At 40.8% G+C, this 12,276-nt stretch overlaps 1 protein-coding gene across 1 annotated transcript in view; it reads right to left on the bottom strand.

The window, feature by feature from the left end:
- LOC139004173 (cation channel sperm-associated auxiliary subunit beta-like) overlaps positions 1–12,276 on the bottom strand; it is a 104,450-nt gene that overhangs the window by 68,572 nt on the left and 23,602 nt on the right. Inside the window, exons 6-12 of the mRNA XM_070407328.1 lie at positions 12,030–12,179; positions 6,132–6,227; positions 5,903–6,021; positions 4,503–4,535; positions 1,877–1,943; positions 1,553–1,599; positions 1,015–1,179 (exon numbers count right to left, since the gene is read on the bottom strand). Coding sequence (XP_070263429.1) covers positions 1,015–1,179; positions 1,553–1,599; positions 1,877–1,943; positions 4,503–4,535; positions 5,903–6,021; positions 6,132–6,227; positions 12,030–12,179 — 677 coding nt within the window. The remainder of the gene's footprint in view (positions 1–1,014; positions 1,180–1,552; positions 1,600–1,876; positions 1,944–4,502; positions 4,536–5,902; positions 6,022–6,131; positions 6,228–12,029; positions 12,180–12,276) is intronic.

Here is a 12,276-nt window from a genome sequence, read left to right as displayed (position 1 = left end):
ATATCTCCGGAGGGGTCCCAGATTGGAGAAGGTGCAGGCTGTGCTGAGGGACACCTCCCCCCAGTGCATGAATGTTGTGCACTTGGCCTCTAGTACTATATAAATACACTTTATTATCTCCTGCAAAGCCATTATCTTTTCACTTGTTTATCTTTATGTGCTTTTATCACCCCCCTTAATTTATTAAGATGGTATATAACCTTACAATTTTAACCACCTTTTTGAGTTACTCATCACTGACTTGTACCTGCCTATAGATGTGCTACACACATAAATAGTTTTCTTTTCTCCTGTTACTCTCTTTTGTCAGTTTAATTTAAAGGACCCTGCTTACTGAACCTAAGAGAGTAGGCAAAATTTTTTTTTTTCTTCCTAAAATCAAAGGGTAGGGCTGAACTTATATATGTTTTTTTAAAATATATTTTTATTAACGACAGAGAGAAAGGGAGAGGGAGAGATAGAAACACCAATGATGAGAGAGAATCATTGATTGGCTGCCTCCTGTATGTCCCCCACTGGGGATTGAGCCTACAACTAGGGCATGTGCCCTTGACCGGAATCGAACCCGGGACCCTTTCATCAGCAGGCAGACGCTGAGCCAAACCAGCTAAGGCTTATATATGTTTTTAGTGGCTCTAATTCACAGTTGAGGTTAAGACCTTTTGGAATAGGAAATATAGATCTGTGGCAACTTAGTTCCATTATTTGTTAATCTAAACTAACCACTTTTATGAAACCTCACATTTCTATAGACCTAACTCAGTTTATATTCTTGGAGGATAAGCAAAGAAGAATCATTATGCAAATAGCATCATATTTTCCATTTTCATCAAACTGAATGCCAATCGGAGGCAAGAAACCTCTAAAGTGTCCTAATCTATATTACCAGCCATAAATCATTTTTGCTGTAGCTAATTTTGTCAATTTCTACTGCCGAAGATAACAAGACCTCGGAAATAGTTTTACTTAGTTAAATTTTCATGGTTGTAGCATCAAGAGCAATCCCTTTCGGGCCGTAAGGCATACCTGGTTTTGTAAGAGGTACACTCCAGAACTATCATCTTGGTCAACCAGAAATGTTATTACAGTTGAAGGGGCAATTTTCATTCCTTTTGCAAGCTGAGGTAAGCAAGGTAACCATTCAAGAAATGGCTCGCTCCCATAAAAACAAGAGCTTGCCTGCAAAAGGAGAAAGGACAGGTGAATGTTGTTTTTGACAGATAAGTTCTAATTAGTCCTCTTAAGCAAATAAACTAATGACTGGCTACAAATAAGAGTGTTAAATCTTTCATGTCTGTGCTTCTCTTCTGGGGGATGTGAGTTCAGAAGGCATCCCTTTCTGGCACGGGTTGTTTTTCTGGAACCACTGTGCAGGTCTAGATTGACCATAACCAGGTAATCACCATTAGACCCACGGAGAGGTGCCACTGGGAGCAAAGAGGCATTGTTAAGCCTTTCAGGCCGTAGAACTGCTATTGTTTTAGATGAATAACAACCCATAAAAATCACGCACAATAGAACTTCTTACCTTGTAAAATATTCAATGCCATACCTCACTTAAAGTCCTGTTTCTCTCAAAGGTGACAGTAACATAGTCAACTATAAAATATAAAGGCATAGAAATTACAAGCAGCATCTATATTTCTGAATGTATCATTAAATATATGAGAATCAATTTTCTTGCACATCTATCAGGACATGTCTGTTGTTTCAGATTTAACTGAATTGCTCTCCTTAGTTTTAAGCCATGAACTTACACAAAACAAACCTATCTTTACATCTTATTCTATTTTTATTTGGTCATTTCATTTCATCTATATGTGCTATTCATATTGGGGGGAAAAAGCCTGTTAATATCTCTTTACCTAAAATTTACCTTCAAAGTGTTCTCTGTTAGCAAAACATCTTTCATTATACCACAATTTTCCTTTGGCATAGTCACCCTACACAAATAAATAAAAATATCATTTAGGCATTTTGTGGACTTAAGATATAAATTACAAAATCTTTGAAAAATTTAAAAGTTCAATATTTCAGGAATGTGAGGCAAATAAAGAGAGAAATATTATATGCAAATAAAAGGTTGTAGAATGAGGACACGAAACAAGAATAATGCTTTTGAACAACACACACACACACACACACACACACGGGAATAAAAAGAAATTTCATCTGAATTAGCGTGTGTTGATGGTAGATGCCTTCTGAACTAGTCTTTTGGAAGCTAGAGAAATTATTAGCCTTTCACCACAGTCACGATGGGTCACATCCTATCTTCTCTTCTTCATTAGCTGCAGCCAGGCTTAAGGACTCTCCACAGAAGCCTGACAGGGGTGAGGAGCAATAAGAAAAAAGCCACAAAAATATAGGTTTTGAAAAATTGGTCATAAGAGAGAAGCTTTCTAGAAAGTGAGATTGTATAACATTGGATGCGAATTATGTGCAAGACTTTGAGATGGTTTTTTGTTATAGGAAGATTCTGACTTACAAATTATTGTTGAAACAAAAGAGAGACCTCCTTGCATTTTTAGAGGTCAGTAATAAAATCTGTATAATAATCTGTGCATGAAAATCCTTTTAAATTGATCATGATAATGGTTGCACAACTCTGTGATTATACTGACGCCCACTGGAATTTACACTTTAAACGGGTGAATTTTATGCGACGTGTATTATATCTCAACACAACTGCTAAACTAACAAAATAGGCTTTTAAAACAGAATAAACAATTTATTTGAATGGTGTGGTAAGGTGTTGTCCTAAATGAAACTTTTGAGTTCTTATATAAATCTTCAGGTTTGCAGGACACTGTAGTTATCATTATAATACCTGAGCAATTATTATAGAAACTTCATTGGGCCCTGACTTACTCCTTTTCTTCCTTTTTAGATTTCTTTTTATTTATCTCCTACCTGGAATCAAACAGGTAAGAGCCCAGTCAGTATCTATGGGATAATGTCATCAGATCATGTTGACTTCATTCCGGAGGATGAGCTCATGACCCAGGTCTGACTCCAAGTCACAAGGATTGGTCAGAAATGAACACATGATCCAAAGCAGGTTAATGAGTCTGTCCTGAAACTTAAAGGAACTACTGGGAAAAGATATTGTATTCCTGCTGGGACTGGTAAACTGAGGGCTTGTGAACCTGGTGGCTATTCTTACTCACATTTGGAGAAAACTTCCTGAGAATGAAGCTAATGGCTTGCAAGAATGGCTTGAGGTGAGGGGTAGGCATGACAGGAATGAAGAAGGTAGGGAAGGCCCTGACCCTGAAGGATCTTGTATGTTTCACACAAGTTAGAATTGTATCCTTGAAGAAGCGGCCTGAAGTCCCCGCTATTTCTACTAAACCAATTTCTCAACTTAGCATCTTTGTACTTACTATTATGTCTGTCTGAATGTGCTTCCTCAAGTCATGCAAGCGTCTGCTTAAATTTCACCTCCTTGGAGAGGTCTGCTATCATCACCTTATTTAAAGTAGAATACTATCTTCCCTTCACTCTCGGTTTACCTGCTTTAATGACCTGTTTTCATTTCTATAAGCCCTGATGACTATCTGCAATCATTTTATGCGTTTGTTTGTGTGCTTGTTTATGATCTATCTCCCTTAGTAGAATGGTAAGCTCCTTAAGACTGTGTCTTATTCATTATGGAATTCTTCTTGTCTAAAAAAGTATAGACCATAGAAAGTACTCCACAAATATTTGAAGAATGGATGAATAAGTAAATGAATAAGTCATCAAGTAGTAACCCCTTCCAACCTGCCCAAACAGCCACAGGCATCCCATTCTTACCATCCTTCTTTCGGTCATTATAAAAAAGGTCTTATCTAAAGGTAAATCCTTGTCGTTTTTAATAATAACTTCACGCTTGAGCATGCCTGCATGTATGTGGAAGGATTGAGAAGGGGACATTGGCAAAAGGCTAGGAATACTCAAAATTTCTGTTGTTCTTTCCAAACGAAAGCATGCTTATATATTGATGGAAATGACCTATTGAATCATGAAACTTGACCTTGTAGCAGAGAGGGAAGAAACTGATGGAATAAGATCCCCACAAAAAGCCAGACACAGAGGTGTGGCTAGCTTAGACTGCCTTTCGTGCAAATTAGACAGTGACTTTCTCCAGGTAGGCACAGACCTGCATGGGGCAGATGGATGGGGCGTACAGAGTTAGCCAGATTTCAGGCCCAACTCTCCTTTCAACTGGGCGCCCTGTGCAGAAAACACCTGACCACCCACAACCGTCCTGGTCAGCAGGGGCGGGGGTGGCCTCTGAGATAAGGCGGGCACTTTTCCCTTGGAAACAGAAGAGGAATCACTGCTTGATAGTTGGTAGAAATACAATATATATATATATATTTTTTTAGCTCAAATGATAAATAATATTATAGTAACAGGGATCATCTATATTGTGAATTCTTGCCTTGCACCTCATCTCTTAAGGCACCGAGGAAACATATCTTTTAACCAACCCTTGGAAATGTAAAGCTTCTTACCCTTTCAAAACCACAAAAGTCTGCCCTGGAAAACTAGAAGGAAAAGAAAAGGAACTTTAATTTTTGCTCGATAGGAAAAGGCATAACAAACCGCAGCAATGTAAATGACACCCAATGCAATGTTTCCTTTATATTCCAGCAGTTAGGAGAGTCACACTGATTTCCTCTTCGGTCTTTGCCTTGTTTCACCATTTGATTAATTTATACCAGTGATGGCGAACCTATGACACGCGTGTCAGAAGTGACATACGAACTCATTTTTTTGGTTGATTTTTCTTTGTTAAATGGCATCTAAATATATAAAGTAAATATCAAAAACATAAGTCTTTGTTTTACTATGGTGGCAAATATCAAAAAATTTCTATATGTGACACGGCACCAGAGTTAAGTTAGGGTTTTTCAAAATGCTGACACACCGAGCTCAAAAGGTTCGCCATCACTGATTTATACCTTAACTTAATTCCAGAAAGGATTTGGGATCGAAACCCCACCTGTGGATGATTTAAATGGAGGAGTTAAGAAGTGTGTGTAAATACACGGAGTCTGTCACCTACGTGGGATTAGGGAGACACACCCTAAATCTGTCATTTTCTCCATGGCCTCCTTCTGCCCAGCCCAGTGCAGCCCCTGGGTCAGGCCCTCTGTACTTTGAACTCGAGTCACTGTTCCTGGCATCTACAACTCTCTGCTTCAGCAATCCCATGATAAGCACGTGGAAGGCCAGATTAATTGTCTGAGCAACAAATGGTACTTTCTCAGAGAGAGTGAAGAAAGCGGGGAGGCTGTGAATATTTGTATAGCTGAAGAAAGGTAATAATTACTATGCCGTAGAAATACCTACTTCTCAACCAATACAATTGCCCTTTCCATACTTACTCTTATCTTTTCTTCTACTGTTCCTAAATCTTTATTACTACTCTTATTTCTGTTGTGGTAATTTTTGAGAGGTACTCATGAACATGCTTAAGAATTTCATGCTATGTATATTGTATATCTTCACCAAAACATATATTCCCTTCTCTCAATCCCAAGAGTTACTTTAATTTATGTTACTTTGTAATATAATATTTAGCATTACAAATCACCTTAAAGCATTTTGGGAATATATGTAACTATAGATAGATAGGTAGGTAGATAGATAGAGTGTTTTCTACTTATATGTATTTAAAACTTACTATAAATTGGTATAGTAACAACACTAGCACCATTTCAAAATATTCAACACAATATTAATAATAAGGCAAAGGAAGAAATCACTGTATTATGCATTTACATTTTTCAAAAGGAAGAAGCATTTCAATTTTAAGATATACCACATATAATTCAAGAACTCAGTGTTTCTACTTTATGTCATGAAAGACATTTAAGGCTAGCTATTCATTAAAAAGCTGTTCACATACCTTTAGATCAGAGTTTGATGGATGACGAAGATCTCCACTTACAAAGAGTCCCAAAGAGGTGAGGATAACTAAGAAATGATTTGTTAAAACCATATCCACCACGGAAAGCTCTGAATGTCCTAAAGGAAGAAATTATGCCATGGATTATAAAGTGAGGAAAAGGTGAAATATTGATCAAATGTTGATATAGAGGAAATGCTGAAGATGAGAGCACTGTTAGAGGATTTACCTTCTCCAACTTTGGTATAGATCATCTCTGTCAGGTTATACCACAGGGTATCAGAATAAAGCCAAAATCCGGAAAAGCTGAGGCCTATGTAAACACCTATCATGAGAGGGAAGGAAAATTAAGGCAAAACGAGTAACTCACTTCCATGGTGCTAGGTCTTCATGGGCCAGAGCCTGCTCCACCTTCCAACCCATTCTCTGCCCTCCACTCCCCTCAGATTGCATCTCACTCCCCCAAGCACTGGAAAGATGAAGTCACTTCAGGTTATGCCACAGGATGTTAGCCAACCATCTGGTTTAATTATTAAGTATTTTGTTTTATATGGAAGTGGGGTCAGAATGTGCTACCCCAAAACATGCCGCTTTGCCATCAGGATTATTTTGAGTTGAAGGCAACTGAAATCAATAGATGCAAGAAGAGTCCTCTGTCTTCCCCCTATCTGCCTAAAACAGCCGTGGGCAAACTACGGGCCCGCGGGCCGGATCCGGCCAGTTTGAAATGAATAAAACTAAAAAAAAAAAAAAAAAAAGACCGTACCCTTTTATGTAATGATGTTTACTTTGAATTTATATTAGTTCACACAAACACTCCATCCATGCTTTTGTTCCGGCCCTCCGGTCCAGTTTAAGAACCCATTGTGGCTCTCGAGTCAAAAAGTTTGCCCACCCCTGATCTAAAAGCAGGGCATACATTTTCCCGTGAGAAAGGTGCCCCATTGTATCAGAAAGAGAAGAACACTCTGGTCGCTAGAGAGATGCGTCGACACTGAGACAGGTTTGTGTAAACAGACCTTAAAAAATAACTCTTACTAGTCCCCCCCCCCCCCCCCCCCCGCTTGCTTTCTAGTCACTTCCCTCCATTTTATCATCCTTTCCTTGGTTCAAATGGTATATAAACTTCTGAGTTTAACCACTACTTGGAGCTTCATTCACTTATTTTCTGTGAACTCCCTTGAATGTAAATATTAATAAAAACGACACTCCTTTTCTCCGGGTAACCTTTGAGAGTCTAATTAAGATCCCCTGGGACTGAAGCTAAAAGAGTAGATGAAGAGTTTTTCCTTCCTAAAATCCTTCTGAGCATTGATATGTCCCTATATCATTAGTACAATTTCAGTAAACAATAAAAAAAAACCCTAAAGAAAAAAATTAAAATGTAAACTCCCCAAGAGGAGAAATTATGTTTGATTTACTTTAATATTTGTGATTTTAGAAATAGAAAAACATTTGCTAATGCCTCATGAGAACCTGTTTTTAAAAAGACCAAACATATTGCAAACACCGAAAGCACATTGTTCCCTGATCCCACCTTTCCTTGGCCGCCGCTAGGAATGTTGCAAGCCTTTTGTTTTTTAAACGTGGAATGTAGATTTGAAGTCGAGTCAAAAGTCATAAGGATTGGGGGTTCAGGAGAGTGGAGTACAGGGGGTCTGAAGACAGTTGATAATCTAATATATATACTTTGTTTTCAAAAAACGGATGTGGGACCAGCCATATTGTAAAGAATGCATTTAAACTCTTGGCTCTTTTCTGTATAGGGAAAGATGTAGACAGAAGTGTTAGTACCATCTACTTTTTCCAGGAAGAGAAAAGCTAAAGATAAGCTTTGCCTTTCTAAACACCAAATTTAGTTCTACAGATAACAGTACACTATATTCTAAGTGGGGGTGATGATAGGTGTCTAGCATGATATTACATGACCAGACTCCAGTGAAGCTCAGAAATAGTTCGTGCTTCATTCTGGCTAATATTTTAGACTAAAATTAAGTCACAGGCTACTATCTCTGGCAAACTGACCACAACTGTATCCCAGGTTTAAAGAGGCTGAGTAGACCGTTGTGAAGAGTTTGGATTTTATTCTAATGGGCAAAGGGAAGTTTGTAAGTGATTTGAGTTGACTGACACTTGAGAAGATCACTCTGGTGGCTGTATGGAGGGTGAGTATACTGGGACACGACTAGAAAAGGGGGAGACCACTTAAGAGGCTGTCAATTAGCCTCGTGGGAAAACACTGTTGACTGGACATAAGATTGTAGTGGAGTGAAAGTGGTCACCTTGGGGATAGACGCTGGGCAGAGCACCATCCTGGAATGTCAGGAGAGTCTGAGCAGTCAAGAATGTGTCCTAGATTCTACTTTGGAGTAACTGGATATTAATTAGGAAGAGGAATATTGGAGAGGAACAGATTTTAGAAGGAGATGAATCAAGAGTTCTGGATGGGGATGCTCATTAGACATCCAGAGCAACTGTAAACTGGACAATCTGGTAAGGAGTTTGGTCTCAAAGGTGTGGTCAGCACCAGAAATGCAGATGTGGGAATTGTCAGCCTGAAAATGGCATTACCAGCCCCGGCACTGGATTAGGTTCCCCAGGGAGAGAAAATGGTTACCTCAGGAAGGAAGCCAAAGACCAAGCCTGAGGGTCATCAGCATTTTAGGGTCACACTGAAGGGAGCCAGCCAGGAAAACTAAGAAGCGACTAAGAGGCAAGATAAAAGCAATCGGAAATGGTGTCAAGAAAGCCAAGAGAATAAAATGTTTTTGAGGAGCGAGTGGTCAGTTGGGTCAAATGGTGCTGAAAGAGAACCGGCAATGTGGAGACTGTGGGTGGTCTTGGGAAGAACCGGTCAGTAGAGTGGTGGGAACAGGTCTGATGTGGAGTGGAATGAAGATGCATGGGTGGTGGGCAGTGGAGCCGCCATCTGCAATAAATTCTTTCCAGCAGAGTGTGCTTGTATGCCGATGACCTGGTCCCGTACGCAAGGAGAACATGCATGAAAGGTGAGATTTGCAAGTGAGATGCAGGAGCAAGACTCTTCCGATGGCTGGTCAGGGATTGGGATCTAGAACACGAGGGGTGAGGGGTGACCTTTGAAAGCAGCAGAGACACTTCCCACAATGCAACAGGCAAAGAGACAAAGCAGGGGAGTACAAATACAGGCAGGATGGCAGACGTGCAGGCACAAGGATGGAGTTCCTTGCGATCAGTCTTGATTTTCTACGTGAAGTATTACAAGCGCAGCTGACAGTGAATAGAAAGGGAAGGTGATGTTGACGGTCTGGAGTGTGGGAAGTGGTGTGATACGCTCATTTTGCCGAGTTGGAAAGTAAACATAGCAGGGAAGAGAGAGAGTTTCTGGGTAGTGCTGAGTACCCACTTGAGACTTGTGATCACGAATTTTACAGTCAGGCCAGTTGGTGGAATTGAAGTGGGATTAGTGGGCACACTTTTTTTTTCTAGCAATATTCTGCTATTCCAGGGCAGGGATAGAGGTGGGTTTAACCAGAGCCGGGCTGATGCAGGTAAGGGAGATAGAGAAGGGCGAGGAAGTCACAGAAGTATTTATAAGGATGGACTAAGCAAATGATGGTGAAAAAAGAAGGAAAAATGCTGGGTAATGAAAAAAGTGGGAGTGAGCCCATGGTGAAGTCTCAGTAAAATCAAAGAAAAGTTGGAGTGTGAGTACCAGCGGGGACTGAGAGAAGAGGAGGCAGTAGAGAGAGTGTGAGATGCTTGAAGTGGAGATTTGGGAGTAGTAACATTATTAGAGACAATGAGGTCAAGAAGTTGACCATGGAAGTAAGATGGGGGAAGATCAGTGAAGGAGAGGAGGCCTTGGAACTGAGTATTGCATGGGTCGTTCATGTGTTTGGGACAATAGTGATAAAAGTAGGCAGAGAGGAAGTCAGGGGTCTAAATGAGTGAGTGTGAGTGATGGGAAGGTCACCACTGGCTGGCAATAGAGGGAGGCAAGCCTGCGTCCAAAGGAACTGGGCATTTCAGAGGGGAGGACAAGAGTGATTATTGTTAAGAAGTAGCCCTAGGGAACAGGGACGGCAACCCTGCCCTTGGGCTCTGAGACATGTGACCCCTGGGGGGAGGGGGGGGGGTGGCGCACAGGAGGCTACAGGAGAAAGAACTTACCTGGGAATGGCCAGGTTATTCTTTATGGCATGAACGTTAGGGAGGCGTTCAGAGTAAAGATGAGAAGTGTTGGGGAGTTTACAGATGACAGATCACGAATTCCACTGAATGGATTTGGCTGGATGGAAAGGGACAGATTTGGGGTGAAATGAAAGGAAGCCAGAACAGTTTGTGTGTGCGGGTGACCACCGGGGACCTAGGAGATGGAGGTTTCTGGGTGACTGATAAAGCTCGGATGAGAGGCATGGCAGGTGTGTGAGGAGTGTCCCTGAGGAGGAGGCGGGTCACAAGTGCAAACTGGAGCACAGGGGGCCCCTGGATACTCCTTCCCACCATTAATTCCATGAGGTCTGACGGCTGGGGGGCTGGACAAGGGCCTCACCAACTGCTAGTTTTGGCAGCGGCAGCTCGATACTGTGGGAGCCTCTTTTTGGCCTGAGTGCAGTGGTGGCCAGCAGAGGGGAAGGGTGGTTTCATCTAAAGAACACGTTGCTGAAGCGATTTCTTTTCTCAAGACCTGGTGGTGATCTGCTGAGAGAGACCCAACAAGCAGAGACTGTCCCTTCTCTCTGTGACTCTCACTCGTGTGGCAAGATTGAGCTCAATGCATGAAGCACAGCCCCTCTCCTATGGCTCACAGAAGTAAGGCAGGACTAGGGGTTTAAGAGGAGGAGGAGGGGCCCTAGCCTGGCATCCATAGGACAAACCGGAAAAGGACTGAGCTTCCGTGAGTTGAGATAGAGGGGAAAGAGACACATTCCTAACTAGACAATTCGGCACAAGCAGGCAGCGAGCTGGAGAGCTCGAAGACCGGAAGCCATTCGAGATGCAAAAAAAGTTGGGGCAAGTCTAATTGCCTTTCCCTATACCCATGCATAGTTTGAATCGATTACTTTATAATAAGTCATGGTAGGGCAAGTTTTTGTTCTTTTTATTCTTTTTAAAAATTGTGTTATTCATGGTGCTTCACTCTCCCATATGATTTCAAGGATTGGCTTGTCAATTTTCACACACACACACACAAATACTGCTGCAATTTTTCTTGGAATTGTATTGCATTGATGGATACATTTATAAACAATTAACATCTTTACAATACTAGAAGTTCCTGTTCATGAACATAAACATTTTACTTATTTAGTCATTTTTATGGCCTCCGTTAAACTTTCATCATTTCTGCGCAACAGGCCTTGCAACTCTTTAGGGTTTGTTTTGTTTTGTTTCTTTCTAGGTACCTTTTGAGGTTTGTTACTTTCTGAATAAAATTTTAAAAAATTAAGAGTCTTTTGTCTTTGGTGGAGTGGTTTTCATAAATTGTTACTCTATCCTTCAATTCTGTGGCACTTCCATATTTGTCCTGATAGCTTTTCTGTTGAGTCCTTTGGACTTGTATGTGGATACACATATTAACTATGAGTGATAAAATTTTGTTTCTTATTTTTAAAATTTATTGATTTACTTGCACCTTCATATTTATCGGTTTTGGGGGGACCAGGAGGTTTTCAATGGCCTGAGATAAACAACTAGAATAATACAATTAGTAGTTGAAATGTGTAAGGCTCCTAGTAAGTATTACAGTCGTCGTGGCAACGCAGATACATAATAAATAAAACAATGCTGTGCTACCTTAGAATCGCAGGGCCTATTTATACATGGCAGGAATAGCCATGCTCAGATAGATGGGTGAGAATCACAGTGGGTCATCCCTGGCAGGAAGTGATGTATTCATGGAAGGCAGAGGATAAAGGAAATTAGGAAAGATGTTCAGGTCAAAATGGCAAAAGGTCACAGGGAGAAAGAGAGTGAATCACACTCGCACGTAGACAGGGTGCAGCGATGAAAGGTGACTCCTTAGGTATTTTTAGGAAATGTTTTTACTCCCGTGTCTATACATTTAGCATGTACCACCCGTTAGACATCGCTGTCATAAAATACAAAACCTCGCTTCTCACATTCAATGAAGCCACTCTCTTACCATTATGTGCCGAGTTCAGAAGGAAGCCAAGCAGTGCCACGTCATTGGCACAGGGGCATTTTGTTGCTTTGAGGCCGACCACGTGTGGAAATAAGTTTCTGATGTTGACTTCTTTTATTAAAGTCCCAAGATTCCACTGAAGAATGGGTTCTATGAAAATCAAGTTTAGGTGTTTAAATTGTGGCAGCAGTCTTGAAAACGGAGCATGGTTGCTTTCCTTGAAGGATTTTAGAGCAACTATGTAAAT

This window comes from Myotis yumanensis, unplaced genomic scaffold (assembly GCF_028538775.1).
Source record: "Myotis yumanensis isolate MYYU_CA2020_CCGP unplaced genomic scaffold, mMyoYum1.0.hap1 SCAF_1, whole genome shotgun sequence".
Classification (NCBI taxonomy): domain Eukaryota; kingdom Metazoa; phylum Chordata; class Mammalia; order Chiroptera; family Vespertilionidae; genus Myotis; species Myotis yumanensis.
Note: the sequence above shows the minus strand (reverse complement) of the source record. Positions and strands in the feature narration are given on the sequence as shown.